We start from the raw sequence: 24,799 nt of genomic DNA, 5'->3' as shown, positions 1-24,799 counted from the left end.
CTAAGATAGGTTGCATACCTTTTGCCTGTCAGAAATAATGGTGTAGGTTCCAAATTTGCTTCCACTTCCAATGCAACATCTTAGCTGGGTTAAGAACCATGTCCAACTTTCTGAATCTTCCTTATCAACCACACCAAAGGCTATGGGGTAGATGTTGTTGTTGCCATCTCTTCCTGTGGCTGCAAGAATTTGCTGTCCAGTGGTTAGCTTGATGAAGCAACCATCAAGCCCTGCATCCATACCCAAATTAGCTACCAAAAAATTACAACAAGATATTTTGAACAAAATGCAGTTATATATTTACCTATAAAGGGCCTGCAACCATTAAGAAATCCTTGCTTTGATGCATGCAAGCAGTAGAACATGTACTTAAATCTAGGAGTTGGGGCAGGGTTTTCTGGGTCCTCAAATGTTGTAACTACACACCTGCTACTAGGGTTTGTGTCAAGAACTGCTTGTAGGTAGTCCCTCAGTCTATAGTACTGCTCCTTCTGGTCACCTTGTACAACCTTAATAGCCTTCCTCCTTGCCCTATAGGCCACACTCTTTGATACATCAACTGAAAACCTGACTTTGCTGTTTTTAATTAGTGAATCCACAGGTGCTCTAGGATCTGCTCTAATAGAAGGCTCAACTGCTTTGGAAAGCCACTTAGTAGTAACCTTTGTGTTCTCTGCTGATGCTGGACAAGTGTGCTCCATGTTACACTTCTTAATGCAAAATGTTCTTTCATGAGCTATCCTGGAGGCACACATGTAAAATTCACATCCATGCTCTCTCTGTGAACACCAAACAATAATTCTTGTTGAAGTGTTCCTGTGGTAGTGAAAAGACCTCAAAGTCCTTATATGAAAATCTCTTAATGCTTCTCTGAACTGGTAAACAGAATCAAAACACAAGCTCTTGCACAAGAGTAAATGTGAATTGGGAATTGAAGGGTCAAAATATACCCTTTCCTTCATCTTTTTCTTACTACTCTTTGTCTTTGGCTTCTTCATGATGTATGGTAGTTCAACTTCATCTTCTTCTTCCTCATCACTTATGCCTGCATCACCAGCAAAACAAAACTCATCTGCTTCAGGAAACCAATCTTCAAAACATTTTTTTCTCTACCTCATTGTGACATCTGCTAGTTGGCCCAGGGTTCTTCACATGTTTCACAATAGCAGTACTTTGCAATGCTGTTTCCTCTTGAGAGGCACACTCTATTTCCATTTGTTGAACAACTTCAGCACTCCCATCTGAATGAACTGAATCATCAGAACAAAATTCAGACACTTCAGTGTCTCCTTCAAAGTGGTTCAAATCTGCCTCTCTTTGAATCCTGCTCCTCTCAAGCTGAGCCTTTCTATCATCTATCTCATTCTGAAGCTCAGATTGCTCCACAACCTTTTGCACACAGCAACTCTCTTGAGTGTTCATGTAATTCTGAATAGCCTGTGTGCTTATTCCAGGTTCAACATCTCTCACAACCTTTATGTTCACAACATTAACATGATTAAAAAACTCCAACATTTCATGAACACTAGATTCATTACCTAAATACTTTACTCTTTCAGATCCAATTTCCTCCTCCTTCACATAGTACATGTAATCACTCTGCCCATACCCTTCACTAGCAATGAGTGATTGTAGAGTAACAAAAGATATATCTGACTCATATATACCCCTTTTCACAGGGTTTCTTCCTTCTAAATGAAACCATATCTCCCACTTCTTGTCAGCAAAACTGCAGAAATAGGTGCTCATGAATTGAATTGAAAATGACAGAGCTACAAGTGCAATACAATTTACTACACAACAATCTATAACAAACACATCTTACTAATTTGCCAGATTGAAGCAGCTAACCAATTCATGAGCAGATAACCAAATTGACAGATTGAAGCAGCTAACCTAGCAGATGATATTTCCATACCTGCAACCCATTGGCGATGACTGGGCGAGCTGTGCCTCCTGCTGCTGTGAGCCGGCCTGCGTCGAGAAGCTGGTGCTCCCCAACCAATTGTCGACTGAGCCCGCAGCGTCCAAACTTGTGCCACCGCCGCCAGCGTCGTCGTCGTCGCCGCCACCACCCATATCACCGACGCCCCCCTCCGGAACCATCGCCGCCATCGTCGTCGCCGCCGCCACCTAGTTCAGAGAGAGGGAGAGGACGGAGAGAGTGCAGCGACAGGGGAGAGGATCAGATCTTGACCCATTGGCCGACCGACAGCCGCCGTTCCGACAGCGGACGCGCCGATAACGGCCGTCAACGCGCGCCGGCCGCCCGTTAGCCCGCGTGGCAACTGTTCGCGGGCCCAACCGGTCAGAAACGGGGTTAGCGCGGGCGAAGCGAGCATTTTTTCGAGTTGGTAGTTTTTTGCCACGGTTTAGGAAAAAATTGGTAGTTTTTCGCACAAAAACGTAGAGTGGTAGTTTTTCGTCACGTTTCCGGCAAATGTGGTAGTTTTTGGTTAAATACTCCCCTAAACACATTGATGGCTCAAATTGCTCCATACCCCTTCATAATAAAGGGCAAGATGATCTTTTTCTTATGTACGATACGAGGTTTTTTTTTGAGAAACGGATACGAGGGTTTCATAGAGGCAAGAAGTAGTCATTTTGCGCAAGGGCGGCGGCTCATCTTTTTGAAGTTTAATAAAAGAAAGAAATAATGTAAATGGGCCAGGCCGTCCATTGAGCCTAATATGAACGTACGCCGTATATATCCGGCGAGTACAATACGTTAAATGTCCATATTGCCCCTTATACGTTTTGTGAGGGGGGGGGGGGGGTGTACCGAAGCGGGTCTCAAAGGGAAAAGTGTACACTGTGTATTTGAAATGTTGAAGGTTTAACAAAAAAATGTTTCACGTGTACGCCCAAAATTTGTATTGTGTACTGACCTTTTTGCATGTGTTTTAAAAAGAAAACCTAGAAAAACCAAAAATAAAACAAAAAAAAAATAAAAAAAACCCAATGAAAACTGATAAAGAAAAAAACAAAACTGTTGAAAAAGAAATGACAACAGAGCAAGAAATGAAGAAACCCGGTGAAAGAAAACAAAAAAGAGAAAAAACAAAGAAAACCAAAGAGAAATAAAAAGGGTAAAGGCCTACAAAAAACCAGGCCAAAACCTGTACAATGACTATTGGGGATATAACCCCGCGATATAACCCGCCGTCATAAAGACCGGGTCATGTTACTGGCGATTCTTGGAGCCAGGCTTCAGATGGGCCAGAGCGGTCAAGACGCAGGACTAGAAGCACGACTCACAAGATGGGCCGGCTTAGGGCCCGGGACAAGGCGACGGGCGGCCCAGAGGTATAAGCCGCCATGTGGTGTCTTGCCGCAGAAGGCAAGATAACTTAGAGTTGGACTCAGTCACGGGTCATGACACGACCCAGATTCTTGTAAGCCAGACGCATCGACCTATATATAAAGGCGAGTCCCCGGCATAGATATGTCAGATGACAATCAATCGATAGCTAGGTCAAGAGAATCCGCTCCCTTGTAATCGATACTCAATCAATAAGCAGAAAAGCAAGAGTAGGCTTTTACCTCCATCGTGAGGGGCCGAACCTGGGTAAACTTGTGTCTCTCGATTCCGCTTAACCCTGTCAAGCTAACCACCTAGTTGCGATGGCCTCACGTCTAAGTCCTCACACTAGGACATCTGCCGTGACAAAACCACGACAATGACCGAACGAAACCACAAGCGTCTCTATTGAATCCTAGTGAACAAAAAAACACGAAAAATGGGCCGAACCAGTAGCTACACATGAAGGGAATCCTTCAGGCGACACAGACACTATACTCGCTGTCAGCGAGATGTTTTTTTTTGTTCTTGATTTTTACACATGTGGTGCGGGCGGTTTCTATGGTGGGAATTGATTTTAGTAGCCTTTCGCCCGGTTTTTGGAAGCTGTCGTAGTGTTTTTTATGTTTTTTTTTCCGTGTTTCTATTTATCATTATTTTATCTATTTTATTTCTTTCTCCATTTTCCCCTTTTACCTTATTTCAAATAGGCACTGAATATATTTTTAATACTACACAATGAACATTTTGTAACACACATTGAACATTTTTATTAATGCCATGAATACTGTTTATAATGAGAAAAACATTGTCAAGTGTTAAAACATTCTTTTATTTTTATGAACATTTTTTTACTGTACTTTTTTTAAATTACGCATAAAATTCTACATTTTCATAGAATATCATGGACATGTTCTTGAAACATATTGTATTGTGTTTACTATCATGAACCTCTTTATGAATTGTAAGAAACTCTTTTCTAAAGTTAAGAACATATTTTTTTAAACATTGCACCAACATTTCTTAATAATATCATGAACATTTTATAAAATTTTACAAATATTTTTTAAAATGGATAACATTTTTTAATAGCGCAAGAACACAATTTAACACTCCCCGGATATTATTTTTATACAGAGTGAACATTTTGAAGCGACACGGTGTAAATCGAGGCCCACGGCCCAAGCCGTGTAACTGATGTATGCACTTGCAGATTTTTCGAGTGAAATAGTGTAAAGTGGTGGTGCAAATAAAACATTACAAAAAGAAATGATCCGCATTATTAGGCCATGGCCATGCATAATAAGAACGGTCGCAATAACTGAGATATAGGGTCAACGATGCTACATGCCATGATTCCACTTTGTTTTATGGTCCATATATATATTTGAAAAAATAAATATCCCAGAACATCACTTATAGAGTTTGTCGTATTATTTGCGCTATTTTTCAGCATTCACATAATTTGTTCTTAGCGGTGGTTTGCAATAATGGTTCAAGCACTGCTTTGCAATAGCGGAGCACCACCTAGAAACTTGCAGCATCAAGCCTGATTGAGACCAACACATTGCTGTCCGAGTTTCAGACGTTTAAGATAGCCACGCAACGCTGAAACTAAAGATTTTAATTATCCAATTCCCCCCATACTACCATCTTGCTTGTTCCGGGAAGCCAGTTCTCAGAGGTTTTTAATGTGGATCTCTGCTGCGAACTTTATGTTTAGTGCCATATTCGGTCGAAGTTGCAGGGTGTAAATTGAGGTGGAAGAAACCAAGTCAGGTAACCGATGCGTGCATTCATTTCAGCGTTTTCATTCAACTGCATATACACTGCAGATCTCTTGACTGAAAATGGAGTAAGGTGGTGGTGCATGTCAGATTCAGGAAATGCACGCCCGCCTTTCCGGCCGGTGGTAGGGAGGGCATAGAACTAGCCGCTGTTCTTGTTTCAGCAACTGCCAAGTAAGGCTCCTCTTGCAGAAAGTTGATTTAATCGCATTCAACCAAGTTTATGACCTGTGTTTCTGTTACGTCTGCACTTACACCTTTGTGTCGGTCAGCTAGGAAGTAACCGCACTTTCATGGATATAGAGCACTGGACCATCAGATCTCCAATGGTGTCACTTTCAGTTAACCACTCACTCAACCTCACTTCCCTCCCACTTGGCGCCTAGGCTATAAGAGAGATGAGACGAGAGTGGGTCGAGCACCTTCTACCCCCCTTGGATATTTGTAAAGGCCAGTGAACTGAAGAAGATGGGTCTGAGCTCAAGCCTAGTGCCAATGGCATCTGCACTGCTCCTCTTGTGCTGCTTCACTGCCTGTAAGTTACTAACTGCACATTTCATTCCTCAATTTCCGTCTGAAATGCACGATCATCAATCTCAACTCGAGTAGTAGAACTTCAAGACAGTTTGCTTAATCTGCTGCCATGCCATGGCAGGGAATGCTGCCGCCGCTGCTGCGAGTGGTGGCGATGGCGGTGGTCTGAGGCTCAACTTCTACTCCGAGAGCTGCCCGAGGGCGGAGGAGATCGTCAAGGAGCAGGTGAGGAGGCTGTACGAGGAGCACGGCAACACGGCCGTGTCGTGGCTCCGGGCCCTCTTCCACGACTGCACCGTCAAGTCCTGCGACGCCTCGCTGCTCCTGGAGACCGACGCCGCCACGGGCCTCGTCTCCGAGCAGGCCTCCCCGAGGAGCTTCGGCATGCGCAACTTCAAGTACGTGGGCGCCATCAAGTCCGCCCTGGAGCGCGAATGCCCGGGGACAGTGTCGTGCGCCGACGTGCTCGCGCTGGCCGCCAGGGACGGCGCGGCCATGCTGGGCGGGCCGGCGGCGATCCCGATGCGGACGGGGCGGCGGGACGCCACGGAGAGCCGGTACGGCGAGGTGGAGCGGTACGTCCCGAACCACAACGACACGGTGTCGGCGGTGCTGTCCCGGTTCGCGGCCATGGGGCTGGACGCGGAGGCCGTTGTGGCGCTGCTGGGCGCGCACTCGGTGGGCCGCGTCCACTGCAACAACCTGGTGGCGCGGCTGTACCCGGCGGTGGACGGCGGCATGGAGCCGGCGTACGGCGCGTACCTGCGGGGCCGGTGCCCGACGGCGGACGCGAGGGAGGACACCCGCGACGTGGCGTACGCGCGCAACGACCGCGCCACGCCCATGGTGCTCGACAACATGTACCACAAGAACCTGCTGAAAGGCCGGGGCCTCCTGCTCGTGGACCAGCGGCTCGCCTCCGACCCGCGCACCGCACCGTTCGTGAAGAAGATGGCGGCCGATAACGGGTACTTTCGTGAGACGTTCGCGGCGGCGCTGGTGAGGATGTCGGAGAACGGGCCGCTCACCGGCGGGCAGGGGGAGGTCAGGAAGGACTGCAGGTTCGTCAACGCTAAGTAAGGGCTAGTGATCAGTGGCAAGACGTGATCGTGTGTGTGTGTATGTGCTCGTGGCGTGGGGCACGAAAATAATTCAGAGGAAGTGATGAAGGGGCCACGTATCATGTGTGGCTGTTTGCATGCTTGGCTTGCTGTATGAGCATGCATGATGCCTGCCTGTACCCGATAAATATGTGTTATCCGAATTCTATGTCACATTTAGATGTGAGATATTATCTTACATCTAATATGATGTCACATTTTGCTTGTGGCTCTTTCATTGACAACTTTCTACAGCTGATTCGTTTAATTTTTGTTTGATGGTTGTCCAGTCGAGTTTCTCCGTTGGTGCTAAACAAGCTGAGTGCGTCTCGACTGGCGGGTATACACAGCTAGGCACCGAAGCTTCTTGGTTTGTAGCACACAGGAAAAAATAAAATCTTACATCTAATATGATGTCACATTTTGCTTGTGGCTCTTTCATTGACAACTTTCTACAGCTGATTCGTTTAATTTTTGTTTGATGGTTGTCCAGCCGAGTTTCTCCGTTGGTGCTAAACAAGCTGAGTGCGTCTCGACTGGCGGGTATACACAGCTAGGCACCGAAGCTTCTTGGTTTGTAGCACACATGAAAAAAAAAATCTTACATCTAATATGATGTCACATTTTGCTTGTGGCTCTTTCATTGACAACTTTCTACAGCTGATTCGTTTAATTTTTGTTTGATGGTTGTCCAGCCGAGTTTCTCCGTTGGTGCTAAACAAGCTGAGTGCGTCTCGACTGGCGGGTATACACAGCTAGGCACCGAAGCTTCTTGGTTTGTAGCACACAGGAAAAAATAAAATCTTACATCTAATATGATGTCACATTTTGCTTGTGGCTCTTTCATTGACAACTTTCTACAGCTGATTCGTTTAATTTTTGTTTGATGGTTGTCCAGCCGAGTTTCTCCGTTGGTGCTAAACAAGCTAAGTGCGTCTCGACTGGCGGGTATACACAGCTAGGCACCGAAGCTTCTTGGTTTGTAGCACACAGGAAAAAAAAAACTTAAGTATGTTGTTTCGTCTCAGAAAAAAAACAAGAAAAAGTTGCAAGACAAAAGCCACACTTAAGAAGGAATCGAACTACCATGCTCCAACTACTTAACGCGTGTCTTCTAGCCACTAGAATAAATGGATGTTTGCGATAATTAATCAGCGTGAATATTTAGGAACTCACTACATCGTCAGATTTGAAACCTTTTTGAACATTTATTAAAAATTTGTGAACAAATTTATAGATGCAGAATATTTAAATAAAAATGTGAACAATATTTGTAGTTGCAAACATTTTTGAAAACACAAGCAATTTTTGAAAACATGAACAATTTAAAAAACTCAAAAAGTTTTTAAAATGCATTTTTTTAATTTTTTTTGAATATTTTCTGAAACACTAACACTTCCCAAAAACAAGGACACATTTTTTTGAATAGTTATGTCACATCTAAGTATGACATCATCCCACGTATTGTCTCTTGTTTGTTTGTCCAAAAAAGCACAATAGCAGACGAGTGTGCCTGGGCCAGTCCCTCCGCACATGGACAATTGTGAGTCGATAGTTGACATGTAATTGGGCCCCTACAAAATATACGCCCCCTAGTTGCGAGTCGAAGGTTGACTTGCAGTTGGGCCCCTAAAAAAACTACATGCCTCGAGTTGCAAGTCGGGGGTGGACTTGCAACTAGGGTGAAAACAAAACAACACCCTAAGTTGCGAGTCGATGGTGGACTTGCAACTGGGCCGACAGAAACCCCTAGTTGTAGGTCCAGGGTCTAATCGTAACTACCATGAAGTAAGAACAAAAAAACAGGACCCCTCCCCCCTCCCCCTGAGTTGCGAGTTGAGGGCAGACTCGCAACTAGGGCAACTACAAACCTACATACCCGAGTTGTGAGCATATATATGGTTGACTTGCAACTCGAGCAATTACAAACTACATCCATCGAGTTGCAAGTCTGGGTGGACTTTTAACTTGAGTGAATACAAACTACATCCCCCAAAGTTAAGAGTTGAGGATGGAATTGCAACTAGGGCAACTACGAAACTACATCCCCGAGTTGCGAGCACATGGTTAACTTGCAACTGGGCCGAATACTAAAACTATATCCCTCGAGTTGCAACTAGGGGTGGACTTTTAACTTGAGTGAATACAAACTACATCCCCCAAAGTTAAGAGTTGAGGATGGACTTGCAACTAGGGCAACTACGAAACTACATCCCCGAGTTGCGAGCACATGGTTAACATGCAACTGGGCCGAATACTAAAACTATATCCCTCGAGTTGCAAGTCGGGGGTGGACTTGCAACTAGGCTGACAAAAAACCCTAGTTGTAGGTCGAGGGTCAAATTGCAACTACCATGAAACAAGAAAAAAAAACACCCCCGAATTGCGAGTCGTGGGTAGACTTGCACCTAGGGCAACTACAAAAACTACACCCCGGAGCTACGAGCACATGGTTGACTTGCAACTGGGGTGATTACACACTACATTCCCTCGGGTTGCGAGTCGATTCTGGACTTGCAACTGGGCCGACAGAAACCCCTAGTTGCAGGCAAGGGTCTCAATTGCAACTATGATGAAACAAGAACCAAAAACCTACACCCCCCCGAGTTGCAAGTCGGGGTGGACTTGCAACTAGGGCAACTACAAAACTACATCCCCAAGTTGCGAGTCGAGGGTGGACTTGCAACTGGGGCGATTACAAAAACTGCATGCCTCAAGTGGCAAGTCGGGGGTGGACTTGCAACTGGGGCGATTACAAACTACATTCCCTCAAGTTGTGATTCGATTGTGGACTTGCAACTCGGCCAATAAAAAATCCTAGTTGCAGGTCGAGGGTCTAATTGCAACTACCATGAAACAAGAACAAAAAAAAACACCCCTTGAGTTGCGAGTCGAGGGTGGACTTGCAACTAGGGTAACTACAAAACTACACCCCCGAGTTGCGAGTATATGATTGGCTTGCAACTGGGGCGATTACAAATTTACATGCCTCTAGTTGCAAGTTGGGAGTGGACTTGCAACTGGGGTGAAAACAAAACAACACACCCGAGTTCCGAGTCGAGAGTGGACTAGCAACTGAGAGAAAAGAGGTAGGGACCGAGTTGTGAGTCGAGGCTAGACTTGCAGCTGAGGCAAAAAGATGTCTAGGCCTAGTTACAAGTCAAGGGTGAGATCACAATTGGGACAAAAAGGTGGAGCCCGGCTGCGCATCGAGGGCCGAGTTGCAAAATCGGATAAAAATAGTTTGACCCTAGTTGCAAGTCAAGAATGAACTTGCAACTAGGACAAAAAGAAGTGGCCCTTCAATTGTATGTCGGGGTGGAGTTAGAACTCGAAAAATGAAATGGTTGGCCTCCCTGTTGTGTGTCGATAGTGGACATTTAAAATGGGGAAAAAATGAGGCCGGGGCCTGTTTCGTACCATGGGTGGACTTGCAAAAATGGGACAAGAAAAAACGGCCCCCAATGTGACAAAAATGGATCAGTCTAGTTGCGTATCGAAGGTGGACTGGCAAATGATAGACAAATTGGTCGGGTCTATCGAAGGTAGATTTACAGTTGGTAAAAAGAATGCATTTTAGGGTTGGAGTTCCAACTAGAAGAACAAATTGGTGGCACCCATTTTGTGTTCAGGATGGACTTAAAACTAGGACAAAAAAATTGATCGGACCTAATTGCATATCGACCACAGGGCAAAGCATGTCTTTTTTACAAAGCAAGTATCGTCGGCATCGAACTTGAAAGAAAATAGAAATACGCAATGACAAACGACATAGCATGTTTTTCCCACTTCTACAACACATAAGAGATAAAATAAAGCCACAAGAGTGCAAGAAAAAAAGTCCAACAAAAAAACACACATGCACCGTGAACAGGTCAACGGGTGGAGACAACAGAACATGCAACGCATGAATGCATTAGCCGACGATGCGAGATCGAGAATTTGCGTTAAAATTATCCAACAGACGGCAACTTAGATGAGACATTGCTAAATCTTATCTTCATGAAGTTTAGAAGGAATGGGGGGACAGTGTCAAAATAATCCGGAAAGACGACAACGTCACCGACTAAAAACAACACAAGAAACAGATTGCTAGTGTGCAGTGATAATGGGCCGACAAAAGCGAAGCTAAACAGGCCTAGGCCAACAAAGAGGATATGCAACAAACAAACAACAACAAGTGAGATGAAAAAGAGGGCTTGCATGAAAAATTTGAAAACTAAATCAAACGATGACAAATTTAGATGAGACATTATTTAAGAAACAGTTGGGAATTTAAAAATATGCTTATATAATTTTAAAAATCATGGATTATAAATGATAAAAATATAAAAAGACATATAAAAACCAAAAGAAAAATAGGGGAAAAAACAAAAGAACGAAAAAACAAGAGTCAGATTCCAAAAGACCGAACAAAAAATACGAGTTGGCAACCTAGCTTTCTATAACTCACAGAACTACATTCAAAAATAAAAATCACCGACCTACCAGTACCTTGTCTTGCCTTTCTCCACTCTAATATCACATTGCTTCAAAAAATTATACAGACAACAAATACGCGAACAATCCACAGTCCAAAAAATGGTAGAAAAGAGTCTACAATCGAGACAAACAACGGCTGCGAGCCTGAGCCCACGAATTAAAAAGGATCAACAACGGCCCACCACCACTTGCATGGCCGGGACAAGCCACACAGGCCGGCTGCGGCAGACAATGCAAAGCGAACGGGTGCGCCACGCGAGACGATCATGTTTGCGCAAAAATTAAAGATAAATAGTATCAACGGTTCTAGACTTAGATATGAGATAAGTATTTCACATCTAGATATGAAATAACAAACCCGTAGTTTTCAACGCCTGAAACACTGAAATCTCGAAATGGAATTCTGCCCACCTACATATATAGAACAAGTAGCACGATGGTATGGCAGGCATTGATGAACTGAAATCATCTGTTCTAGCGTTGCGTGCTATATAGGGCTTGTTTGGTTCCAGTTTGAAACAGTAGTCGCATTGCATACCCTTCTCAACCCAGTCTGGTTGAGGAAAAACAGGCCCTAATTAATACTCTATATGCAATTTGTTTGGTTGCCTGCATCTCTAGTCTCTGCATTAGGTAATACGCAAGTGCATTTTGTTTGATTGGTTGCATTGGCCCTAGCGGCACATGAACACGGCGTTTGGTTGCATACGGCGTACATGTTGTGCTTGCCTTGTACCCTAGTTGGTGAGCTTACCCATAATGATCACACCTAGCACACCAACGCCACAACACAGCAATGGTGACGAACTAGGCGAAGATGATGAAGTTCTTCAGCTTCAGGCCAAACTGACGATCCACCTTAGCAGCTTCCACTTTGACAGCTCTAACCTTGGCACTGTCGGCACGACTGCCTCCGTGCTTTCGCACCCAGGCGGAGTAAGCTTGTTCTGCTGCCTGCCTAGTCTTGAACCCTCTATAGTTGCTGTTGCTATACGATGCCACTTGTGCATTGGCTTCTTCCCATGAACTATAAACCCCTGGAACCTCACCGATGAAAATGGCATACCACTTGCCCTAGCAATGCACAAGAGCAAGAGTTGAAGCAGCAAATCAATGGAGCACAAGTAGCAAGCAAAGTAGCACACAAACAACAATGGAGCAGAAGAGAAGTAAAGCATGCATGATCATACGGCATAGCAAGTTCAACCTAGCACTACCTTGGTGTTAACCTACCACCACATCCAAAAAAGGGTGTCGTCCTACCACCGCAAGTTCACCATCAGCGTGAGGGGTTAGTATATACCACCTCACCAAAATATACAGACCATCAAATAGCTTTTGAGCCCTAACTACACAAATGTACGTCGTCATCATCATCATCGTCGTCGTCGTCTCCACCACCATCGCCGTCGGGGATCATGCATGCTCACAGGCAGCACTACTCTAGTAGTAGTGCTTACCCAGCCAGCTCCTGAGCCACAGCACCCTGTGAGCGTCGGCCATGCCAACGAACCCAACAACCTTGTGCCTTGTTGTCAAGCAGGTGGCTGAGAGCCGCCATGAGAGGCTCGTCGCTGAATCCACCCTGGGTCATGACAGCGCCATACAGGTCAGGGTGGACGTCGAGGGGCTTGCACTCCCTAATGGCTGTTGCCACCTCCTTCACCGCCTCACTCATGCTGCAAAAGACATTGATCTCCTCCTCCATCAGGCCTCCTCTCTTCCTCTTCCTATCATGGACGGGGTCAAATGGCTTGTCGAAGGGCTTCACATCGGGCTTGTCAGGGCCATCAAGGACCTCGATGTCCGGTGTCCCAGGGAAGTCTGGCATGGGAGAACCAAGAGGCTCACCTGAGCCCATGGCATGCTTCCCAGTTGCCAGCCCGAAGGAGAAAATGTGCTGCATCTGGTTGTAGTTCTGGATGGGTGTGTTGAGGAACTCAACGTCCCTTGGGTGGTCCTAAGAATGAAACACAAGTGTTGTTAGTTGCGATCAGGAGTAGGCAATGGTGGACATTATGAAAAGAAAGAGGGCTATGAGCTAACCGCGACATGGCCGGCATAGTGCTCTGCCTCCAGAACTATGGAGCAAGTGTTCTCATCCCATGAGGCACCGCTAAGGTCTCTCAGCTTGGACACTTGGATCCATCGACTTCTCCACTTCCTCAGGTGGTTGTACACCTGGGTGGCAGACACCTCTTGCCCACTGAACTCGAACACCTGCTACGCAACGGTGTTCAAGTGCACCTCCTTGAAGCCCTTGTTAGTCCTAACTCCACTAGAGATGAGCTCACACATCTTGTTCAACACGAACGTGGACATGAACGGCTGCCACTTCATGTTGTTCGACCTACCATCCTTCTTTGCCTTTGCTGCTGCTAGCTTGATTGCAGCGGCAGCAGTTGGCTCAACGAGCACTACTGGCACATAGAGGGAATCAGACTTGAACACCTCTGAATCAGGTGCCATCTCGGACATAGGCTGCGATTCCTCGACAAACGATGGAGCAAACTGGCTGTCAGACACGACAAGGGCCTGACTAAGATCTTGCGTCTGCGTGGTCATGTCCTACAACTGTAGCACTCATTGACAATGAGCATAGCACACAACATACCGAACAATCCATGAAAGTAGGAGCATACATGTACATGGTTCATCACTATCATAGCAAGCACATGCTTCATCACTACCATACTAAGCATACCAGACAATCTATGAGCAGAAACATACATCTATAAAAAACAACATGCTACAAGTGGCCCAATAGCTACAAATCACAGATCTAAGCATGATTCAACATAAGCACAAGGTTCAACTTCAAACTCTACTACTAATCTAGCCTACCACATGCTTGAACATCTAGCCCTACCATAAATTGCAACCGCAACATAGCAACCAACCATATCAGCTCACAGATCAGACCACTAATCAACCATGCATCTAGATCAAACCCTAGCTGCAGCTCAGATCTAGCTAGAAGGAACAGAGAGAAAGGGGGATTGAACTCACAGAGGCCATGGCTGCAGCTTAAGGACGAGGGGGGGGGGACGGTGGTGGAAGATGAAAGCCGGCCGGTGAAGGAGCTCCGACGCCGTGGACCGCCGGCCGATGAAGATGCGCCGCTTACCTGCTCGTTGGTGCCGATGTGCGTCGGCGGGAAAGCGCAAACGGAGGAAGAATGGTGGCGGGGGTTGGGGCGGTGAGGGAGGGGCTAAATAGGGGTGGAGCGGCGGGAGGTGAGCCGAAATCCTCCCGCTGATTTTTCGGCGACGCAGGCGAGCTCGCGCCATCTCCCCTGCTCCCACGAGGGGAGAAGCGCCGCCCTCCCCTGCCTCGTCCGAGCCAGGCTCGCGAGCTAATGCATTTGTGCGTTTCCCCTGGTCCTGGCCTGGACGTGCTTTAAGTTTCGTGTGATGCGGGCCGCACCGTGAATGCAGGAAACCAAATGGGCCAAATTCGTCTCGCCCGGGCCAGGCTGGGCCTAATGCGGGCAACCAAACACGCCCATACTATTCTTGTAGAACAGTTCAATAATCCAACTGCAAACCCATATCCACATGGGTACACTGTGTCATTTGTAAGATTATCGGGGCATTACTAGCATACCGACAAAGAAAACCAACAAGAACGACAAATGGATTCATATGGTCAAATTCGATCAGAAGCAAGTGGACGCATACCCAAGTTTCAGAAAATCTTTAGTTTGGTTTCAAAACACTGCTCGCCTGTAGAGGAAACGAGGAGCTCGGTTTGAGCCACTCCCTGAAATTGTGATGCCGCAGCGGCGAAAACCCTAGGACTTGTCCGGACAGCAGCGTCGTTGGCGTCGCAATCCTTCTTGGAGGTGTTGTTTGATACGCGGAGGTCCAGTGCCATAGCGAGCGGTGGGACGTAGATGAAGGGCGCAGCGGTGGCAGGCCATTCATGCTTGTCGAGCTGCCGTTGTTGGCATTTTGGTCTTTTTCTTTTTTCCTTTGGGCTTGTTGTGCCGTTCGCCCAGGCAGTTACCTTGTGAACGATGTTCATGCTTTATAAGATAAAGCGGGGGGAAACCCTATTTCGTTAATTGTGATGCCGCTCCCTCCGCTCCAGGAGCCGCAGTTGTGGAGTGGAGGGGATCCGAACAGGTCCGTTCCTAAATATATGTCTTTTTAGAGATTTCAATATAGACTCAATGTGGTCCGCGGTGTTTACATGTTATCTGAAAAAAAAGCCTTATTCAGTGTGTGCCTTAGTACAGCCTTAAGCCAGTTGTATGTAATATATATTTATGTTTTGCTAGTTGTTTGCTTGTCCAAGTATTCGTGTATCGATCAGCTATGTAGGATGTCTAACTATTTGTGTATTCACTATACTTTACAAGTTCTCTTCTGTCAAGTGTTTTTGTTTTCATTTTACGTTGTGTGTGAAGTATCTCTATTTGAATTTCGAACCTATACCTTGTGCAACATGTTGCTGTCATTTCCTTTTTTTCCGGTGCTTTCATGTAACGGCTTATTAACGTCTGGGGGTAAAAGAAAAGATGAACATGTACTCCTTCTGATCGTTGAGCTGGACAATGCCGTGTGGAGAAGAAGCTGCACGTTGGGTACAAATTACTACAGTTTCAGACTGGTGAACATAGCAAACTGATAAAGTTTGTGGCTCAAAACTGCGCAAGCTTCTCTTCCTTTCCTTTTTATTCACTGCACATTTCCATGTCACGTAGAACAAACGCAAGAGACATCTGAATTTGTACCGTGAATTTATCTGCTTAACTAGTTTGAACAGTGAACAAGGAAGCAAATGGTTTCAGGTTGTAGAAGTAAGGGAATATTAGCGAGTTTTCTGTAGCAGTTTGTACGCCAATGATGGATTATTCCGAACTACTATGAAGTTAGACTAAATGCCTTTCAGATGTTGTGTGTACATTTATTTTGGAGTAATTTACAAAAAACTACCACATTTCACGTATCCGTCCCACAGAACTACCACATTTTGAAAACTGACCAAAAAGTCCAATTTAGCGTTAATTTCGTGACAAAAAACTACCAGATCGACTTGATGACCGATTGAAGCGTTTTAAACGCATTTCTAACAGACCCGGCCCACCGGTCAGGACGGCGGCTGCGCTAACGGCTAACGGCGCTCGCCTGACGCCCGTTAGCCGAGCGGGTCGGTCGGGCCCGGTCGGACCAGGACTAACCTGGCCGACCAGCTAGCTAGTCGTCCTCCCCACCTTACTCTCCCCCGAGCTCACTCACTCACTCTGCGCCTCTGCTTCTCTTCTTCTTCTCGCACTCCGGCGACGCCGCGACCATGCCGTCGTGGCCCAACAACAACGAGAGCTCTGACGATGATGAGTACATGAACAAGTTCAGTAGCATGCCGATGGAGTATTTTATGAGTCAGCTCAGTCTCTTCTCTCATCTGCTAGGGTTAGGGTTAGGGTTTGAAGAACGATTGGGATTTCTCCATTTAAGTTCATATATGTGAGCTCTAGTTGATATATATGTATTTCCTGCTGCAGCAAACTCCAGATAGTGTGATAGATCCAAGCTTTTCTGGGCTTGTTACTGAATCTGACCGTAGGTCCATCCTGCACAAGCAGAGGGCAGGCAAATTCGTGGCATTTGAAGGCACTGACACCGGCAGAAGATTCATAGGATGTGCAACTGAGGTAATGAACCAAGTTGTCATGGCTGTGATTGATTCATTTTGTGCTTTTCTGAATAATGCTGCTACTTTTCTCATCTTTGCTTAATTATAAGAACATTGCTATGTCTAAATTATGTACTTGTAGCAAAGAGCAATGAAAACATAGCACCGATTTATAATTTGTAGTATAGAGTTAGCTAGTGTAGTGTAGCTACATATATGACTATTTTTTATGATTTGTTATTGTGAATATGTTTGTTAATGAAGAATAAAGCTCACTGTAAATTTAACTGAATTTTCAGGATGGTGTGAACTGTGGTCTTTTAGAGTGGGTAGATGCCCCTTGGCCTGTAATTTTGCAAAGGTGCTTAACCAAGCTATGAGATATGTATCATGAAGAGAACCTTGGTAGAGTCCAAGACAAAGAGGCTCATGAGATAGAGGTTGAGAAACTGAAGAAGGAGCTGGATTCTCTTGGCAATCAGTACAGTCAGCTTGTGGATGTTGTATCCAAGCTTTTTGATTACCAGGATGGGCAGAAATCCCATGACATGGATTACACAAGCCAGTCAATCAATGAACTTAAGGAGAATAAGCATCAGCTTGAGCAACAGGCAAAGATTGAGGTTGAAATGGAGAAGCTTAAGCTCAAGAAAGAACAGAGGTGCATCCTGCAGAGTCAAGCTGATATCATTGAAAACACCAGGAAAGCCATGAAGGAGATACAAGTGGAGAGTGACCTCCTTAAAGAAGAGAAGAAGAAGCTTGAGCATATCATTGCTGAGCTCTTGAAGGCTGGTCATGGGTGCAAAGAAAAGCTAGACAAGATCAAAGAAGTTGTCATGGAGGAGTGAAGTGGTACCTATGGTTGGTAAGTGAATATGAGGCCTATATATATAACTGGCCTAGTACTAGGATTTGATGCAGATATGCATCTTAGTATTAATATGAACTCCCTATTAACTACCTATGGTTTCAGATCATTTTGGTTGTGTTGTTGGGTGCTGTAATGCCCCTGATCTGTAATGCTCTAAGATAATCCTATTTGTAATGCCCCATGAACCATATTATCCAGATGTTGTTATATCTACATCTGCAATTTGTTGCTGCTAGGTAGTTGTTGCTAATACTTACACTTGAATCTAGTAACACCAAACAACACTGAAAATGAAAATGAAACTGAAACTTGCATTACATAGGAGGTAGCATAGATAACACATATTGTCTGGGGATGCAACATAGATAGCATTACATAGATAGATAGCATCAAATAGTCTGAGGATAACTGAAACTAGCCAACACTGAATAAGACTGACGAAACTGAATGTGAAACTAAATAGTTTCACATTCAGTTTTAATTAGGCGCTTGCCCTGCTAAACGGCCTGAGCGTCGTACCTCTTGCTTCACTTCGGTGGGATGATTTGGCAGCATCTGCACCTCCTGTTCTTCTTCATCGATGAAGATGATGGGAGGAGGGCGGCGGCGAGCCTGCAGTGCTGGTGGTGCGATGATCTGGATGTCGTCATCCTCGTCTTGGTGCTTGTTTGCGTTTGCTTCAGCCGTAGATTGTGCTGGAGCTGTTGGAAATATGCCCTAGAGGCAATAATAAAATGGTTATTATTATATTTCTTTGTTCATGATAATTGTCTATTGTTCATGCTATAATTGTGTTATCCGGAAATCGTAATACATGTGTGAATACATAGACCACAACACGTCCCTAGTGAGCCTCTAGTTGACTAGCTCGTTGATCAAAAGATAGTCATGGTTTCCTGACTATGGACATTGGATGTCATTGATAACGAGATCACATCATTAGGAGAATGATGTGATGGACAAGACCCAATCCTAAGCTTAGCTCAAAGATCGTGTAGTTCGTTTACTGTAGCTTTTCTGAATGTCAAGTATCATTTCCTTAGACCATGAGATTGTGCAACTCCTGGATACCGCAGGAGTGCCTTGGGTGTGCTAAACGTCACAACGTAACTGGGTGACTATAAAGGTACATTACAGGTATCTCCGAAAGTGTCTGTTGGGTTGGCACGAATCGAGACTAGGATTTGTCACTCCGTATGACAGAGAGGTATCTCTGGGCCCACTCGGTAATGCATCATCATAATGAGTTCAATGTGATCAAGTGGTTGATCATGGGATCATGCATTATGGTACGAGTAAAGTGATTTGCCGGTAACGAGACTGAACAAGGTATTGGGATACCGACGATCGAGTCTCGGGCAAGTAACGTACCGATTGACAAAGGGAATTGTATACGGATTGATTGAATCCTCGACATTGTGGTTCATCCGATGAGATCATCGTGGAGCATGTGGGAGCCAACATGGGTATCCAGATCCCGCTGTTGGTTATTGACCGGAGAGCAATCTCGGTCATGTCTACATGTCTCCCGAACCTGTAGGGTCTACACACTTAAGGTTCGGTGACGCTAGGGTTGTAGGGATATGTATATGCAGTAACCCGAATGTATTAGGCATCAAGATCTATAGAGATAGATCGAGACGCCTCATTGGTCTTTCACAGAGTACATACCTTGACAAGATATTGAAAAAGTTCAAAATGGATCTGTCAAAGAAGGGGTTCTTGCCTGTATTGCAAGGTACGAGATTGAGCACGGCTCAATGCCCGACCACGACAGAAGATAGAGAAAAGATGAGTGTCGTCCCCTATGCCTCGGCCATAGGGTCTATCATGTATGCTATGCTGTGTACCAGACCTGATGTAAACCTTGCCGTAAGTTTGGTAGGAAGGTACCAAAGTAATCCTGGCATGGAACACTGGATAGCGGTCAAGAATATCCTGAAGTACCTGAAAAGGACCAAGGAAATGTTTCTCGTTTATGGAGGTGACGAAGAGCTCGTCGTAAAGGGTTACGTCAATGCTAGCTTCGACACAGATCTGGATGTCTCTAAGTCACAAACCGGATACGTGTATATTTTGAATGGTGGGGCAGTAAGCTGGTGCAGTTGCAAGCAAAGCGTTGTGGCGGGATCACATGTGAAGCGGAGTACATGGCAGCCTCGGAGGCAGCACAAGAAGCAATCTGGGTGAAGGAGTTCATTACCGACCTAGGAGTCATACCCAATGCGTCGGGCCCGACGGCTCTCTTCTATGACAACACTGGAGCTATTTCCCTTGCCAAGGAGCCCAGGTTTCACAGGAAGACCAAGCATATCAAGCGTCGCTTCAACTCCATTCGTGAAAGTGTTCAAAATGGAGACATAGAGATTTGTAAAGTACATACGGACCTGAATGTAGCAGATCCGTTGACTAAACCTCTCCCTAGAGCAAAACATGATCAACACCAGAACTGCATGGGTGTTCGATTCATCACACTGTAACTAGAATATTGACTCTAGTGCAAGTGGGAGACTGTTGGAAATATGCCCTAGAGGCAATAATAAAATGGTTATTATTATATTTCTTTGTTCATGATAATTGTCTATTATTCATGCTATAATTGTGTTATCCGGAAATCGTAATACATGTGTGAATACATAGACCACAACACGTCCCTAGTGAGCCTCTAGTTGACTAGCTCGTTGATCAAAAGATAGTCATGGTTTCCTGACTATGGACATTGGATGTCATTGATAACGGGATCACATCATTAGGAGAATGATGTGATGGACAAGACCCAATCCTAAGCTTAGCTCAAAGATCGTGTAGTTCGTTTGCTGCAGCTTTTCTGAATGTCAAGTATCATTTCCTTAGACCATGAGATTGTGCAACTCCCGGATACCGTAGGAGTGACTTGGGTGTGCCAAACGTCACAACGTAACTGGGTGACTATAAAGGTACATTACAGGTATCTCCGAAAGTGTCTGCTGGGTTGGCACGAATCAAGACTGGGATTTGTCACTCCGTATGACGGAGAGGTATCTCTGGGCCCACTCGGTAATGCATCATCATAATGAGCTCAATGTGACCAAGTGGTTGATCACGGGATCATGCATTACGGCACGAGTAAAGTGACTTGCCGATAACGAGATTGAGCTAGGTATTGGGATACCGACGATCGAGTCCCGGGCAAGTAACGTACCGATTGACAAAGGGAATTGTATACGGATTGATTGAATCCTCGACATGGTGGTTCATCCGATGAGATCATCATGGAGCATGTGGGATCCAACATGGGTATCCAGATCCCGCTGTTGGTTATTGACTGGAGAGGCGTCTCGTTCATGTCTGCATGTCTCCCGAACCCGTAGGGTCTACACACTTAAGGTTCGGTGACGCTAGGGTTGTAGAGATATTAGCATACGGTAACCCGAAAGTTGTTCGGAGTCCCGGATGAGATCCCTGACATCACGAGGAGTTCAGGAATGGTCCGGAGGTGAAGATTTATATATAGGAAGTCAAGTTTCGGCCATCGGGAAAGTTTCGGGGGTAATCGGTATTGTACCGGGACCACCGGAAGGGTCCCGGGGGGTCCACCGGGTGGGGCCACCTATCCCGAAGGGCCCCATGGGCTGAAGTGGGAGGGAAACCAGCCCCTAGTGGGCTGGTGCGCCCCCCTTGGTCCTCCCCCTGCGCCTAGGGTTGGAAACCCTAGGGGTGGGGGCGCCACCCTTGCCTTGGGGGGCAAGGCACCCCTTGGCCGCCGCCCCCCTAGGAGATTGGATCTCCTAGGGCCGGCGCCCCCCTAGGGCCCCTATATATAGTGGGGGGGGGGGGAGGGAGGGCAGCCGCAGCCAAGCCTCTGGCCTCTCCCTCTCCCTCCTGTGACACTCCTCCGTCTCCCTACGCTTGGCGAAGCCCTGCCGAGATCACCGTTGCTTCCACCACCACGCCGTCGTGCTGCTGGATCTTCATCAACCTCTCCTTCCCCCTTGCTGGATCAAGTTGGAGGAGACGTCTTCCCAATCGTACGTGTGTTGAACGCGGAGGTGCTGTCCGTTCGGCACTTGGCCATCGGTGATTTGGATCACGTCGAGTACGACTCCATCAACCCTGTTCTCTTGAACGCTTCCGCGCGCGATCTACAAGGGTATGTAGATGCACTCCTCTCTCCCTCGTTGCTAGATGACTCCATAGATTGATCTTGGTGATGCGTAGAAAATTTTAAAATTCTGCTACGTTCCCGAACAGTGGCATCATGAGCTAGGTCTATGCGTAGTTACTATGCACGAGTAGAACACAAAGCAGTTGTGGGCGTCGATATTGTCAATTATCTTGCCGTTACTAGTCTTATCTTGATTCGGCGGCATTGTGGGATGAAGCGGCCCGGACCAACCTTACACGTACGCTTACGTGAGACCGGTTCCACTGACTGACATGCACTAGTTGCATAAGGTGGCTGGCGGGTGTCTGTCTCTCCCACTTTAGTCGGATCGGATTCGATGAACAAGGTCCTTATGAAGGGTAAATAGAAATTGGCAATTCACGTTGTGGTTTTGGCGTAGGTAAGAAACGTTCTTGCTAGAAACCTATAGCAGCCACATAAAAACTTGCAACAACAATTAGAGGACGTCTAACTTGTTTTTGCAACAAGTGTTTTGTGATGTGATATGGCCAAAGGATGTGATGAATGATATATGTGATGTATGAGATGATCATGTTCTTGTAATAGGAATCACGACTTGCATGTCGATGAGTATGACAACCGGCAGGAGCCATAGGAGTTGTCTTTATTTATTTATGACCTGCGTGTCAACATAAACGTCATGTAATTACTTTACTTTATTGCTAAAGCGTTAGCCATAGTAGTAGAAGTAATAGATGACAAGACAACTTCAAGAAGACACGATGATGGAGATCATGATGATGGAGATCATGGTGTCATGCTGGTGACAACGATGATCATGGAGCCCCGAAGATGGAGATCAAAAGGAGCAAATGATATTGGCCATATCATGTCACTATTTGATTGCATCTGATGTTTATCATGTTTTACATCTTATTTGCTTAGAACCACGGTAGCTTAAATAAGATGATCCCTCGTAATAATTTCAAGATAGTGTTCCCCCTAACTGTGCACCGTTGCGAAGGTTCGTTGTTTCGAAGCACCACGTGATGATCAAGTGTGATAGATTCTAACATTTGAATACAACGGGTGTAAGCCAGATTTATACACGCAATACACTTAGGTTGACTTGACGAGCCTAGCATGTACAGACATGGCCTCGGAACACAGAAGACCGAAAGGTCGAGCATGAGTCGTATAGAAGATACGATCAACATGAAGATGTTCACCGATGTTGGCTAGTCCGTCTCACGTGATGATCGGACACGGCCTAGTTAACTCGGATCATGTTTCACTTAGATGACTAGAGGGATGTCTATCTGAGTGGGAGTTCATTGAATAATTTGATTAGATGAACTTAATTATCATGAACTTAGTCTAAAATCTTTACAATATGTCTTTTAGATCAAATGGCCCACGTTGTCCTCAACTTCAACGCGTTCCTAGAGAAAACCAAGCTGAAAGACAATGGCAGCAACTATACGGACTGGGTCCGGAACCTGAGGATCATCCTCATAGCTGCCAAGAAAGATTATGTCCTAGAAGCACCGCTAGGTGACGCACCTGTCCCAGAGAACCAAGACGTTATGAACGCTTGGCAGTCACGTGCTGATGATTACTCCCTCGTTCAGTGCGGCATGCTTTACAGCTTAGAACTGGGGCTCCAAAAGCGTTTTGAGAGACATAGAGCATATGAGATGTTCAAAGAGCTGAAAATGGTTTTTCAAGCTCATGCCCGGGTCGAGAGATATGAAGTCTCCGACAAGTTCTTCAGCTGTAAGATGGAGGAAAATAGTTCTGTCAGTGAGCACATACTCAAAATGTCTGGGTTGCATAACCGCTTGACTCAGCTGGGAGTTAATCTCCCAGATGACGCGGTCATTGACAGAATCCTTCAGTCACTTCCACCAAGCTACAAGAGCTTTGTGATGAACTTCAATATGCAGGGGATGGAAAAGACCATTCCTGAGGTGTATTCAATGCTGAAATCAGCAGAGGTGGAAATAAAAAAGGAACATCAAGTGTTGATGGTGAATAAAACCACTAAGTTCAAGAAAGGCAAGGGTAAGAAGAACTTCAAGAAGGACGGCAAGGGAGTTGCCGCGCCCGGTAAGAAAGCTGTCGGGAAGAAGCCAAAGAATGGACCCAAGCCCGAGACTGAGTGTTTTTATTGGAAGGGAAGTGGTCAGTGGAAGCGTAACTGCCCCAAATACTTAGCGGACAAGAAGGCCGGCAACATTAAAGGTATATGTGATATACATGTAATTGATGTGTACCTTACCAGTACTCATAGTAGCTCCTGGGTATTTGATACCGGTGCGGTTGCTCACATTTGTAACTCAAAGCAGGAGCTGCGGAATAAGCGGAGACTGGCGAAGGACGAGGTGATGATGCGCGTCGGGAATGGTTCCAAGGTCGATGTGATCGCCGTCGGCACGCTGCCTCTACATTTACCTACGAGATTAGTTTTAAACCTCAATAATTGTTATTTAGTGCCAGCTTTGAGCATGAACATTGTATCAGGATCTCATTTAATTCGAGATGGCTACTCATTTAAATCCGAGAATAATGGTTGTTCTATTTATATGAGAGACATGTTTTATGGTCATGCTCCGATGGTGAATGGTTTATTCTTAATGAATCTCGAGCGTAATGTTACACATATTCATAGTGTGAATACCAAAAGATGGAAGGTTGATAATGATAGTCCCACATACTTGTGGCACTGCCGCCTTGGTCACATAGGTGTCAAACGCATGAAGAAGCTCCATGCAGATGGACTTTTAGAGTCTCTTGATTACGAATCATTTGACACGTGCGAACCATGCCTCATGGGTAAAATGACCAAGACTCCGTTCTCAGGAACAATGGAGCGAGCAACCAACTTATTGGAAATCATACGTACTGATGTGTGTGGTCCAATGAGTGTTGAGGCTCGCGGTGGCTATCGTTATGTTCTCACCCTCACTGATGACT

General features: G+C 45.6%; 2 protein-coding genes and 1 pseudogene across 2 annotated transcripts; 1 reads left to right on the top strand and 2 right to left on the bottom strand.

Moving 5' to 3' along the window:
• On the bottom strand, positions 1-1,080 carry LOC147983603 (uncharacterized). The gene is made up of 2 exons (XM_087539561.1): positions 305-1,080; positions 1-230 (listed from the first exon to the last, which is right to left on the bottom strand). The coding sequence occupies exons 1-2, from the start codon at positions 996-998 to the stop codon at positions 1-3; spliced, it is 924 nt and encodes a 307-aa protein (XP_087395687.1). The 5' UTR covers positions 999-1,080.
• Positions 1,081-5,468: 4,388 nt separating this feature from the next.
• On the top strand, positions 5,469-6,967 carry LOC125540898 (peroxidase 21). Its single transcript, XM_048704428.2, has 2 exons — positions 5,469-5,623; positions 5,744-6,967. Exons 1-2 carry the CDS (start codon positions 5,557-5,559, stop codon positions 6,700-6,702), a joined length of 1,026 nt encoding a protein of 341 aa, XP_048560385.1. The 5' UTR covers positions 5,469-5,556; the 3' UTR covers positions 6,703-6,967.
• A 5,680-nt stretch (positions 6,968-12,647) lies between these two features.
• Positions 12,648-13,110, bottom strand: LOC147983602 (uncharacterized; annotated as a pseudogene).
• Positions 13,111-24,799: the final 11,689 nt, after the last annotated feature.

This window comes from Triticum urartu, chromosome 2A (genome assembly GCF_056163025.1).
Source record: "Triticum urartu cultivar PI428250 chromosome 2A, HENAU_Tu73, whole genome shotgun sequence".
Taxonomy (NCBI): Eukaryota; Viridiplantae; Streptophyta; class Magnoliopsida; order Poales; family Poaceae; genus Triticum; species Triticum urartu.
The sequence above is the reverse complement of the archived record's forward strand: the minus strand, read 5'-3'. Positions and strand labels throughout refer to the sequence as shown.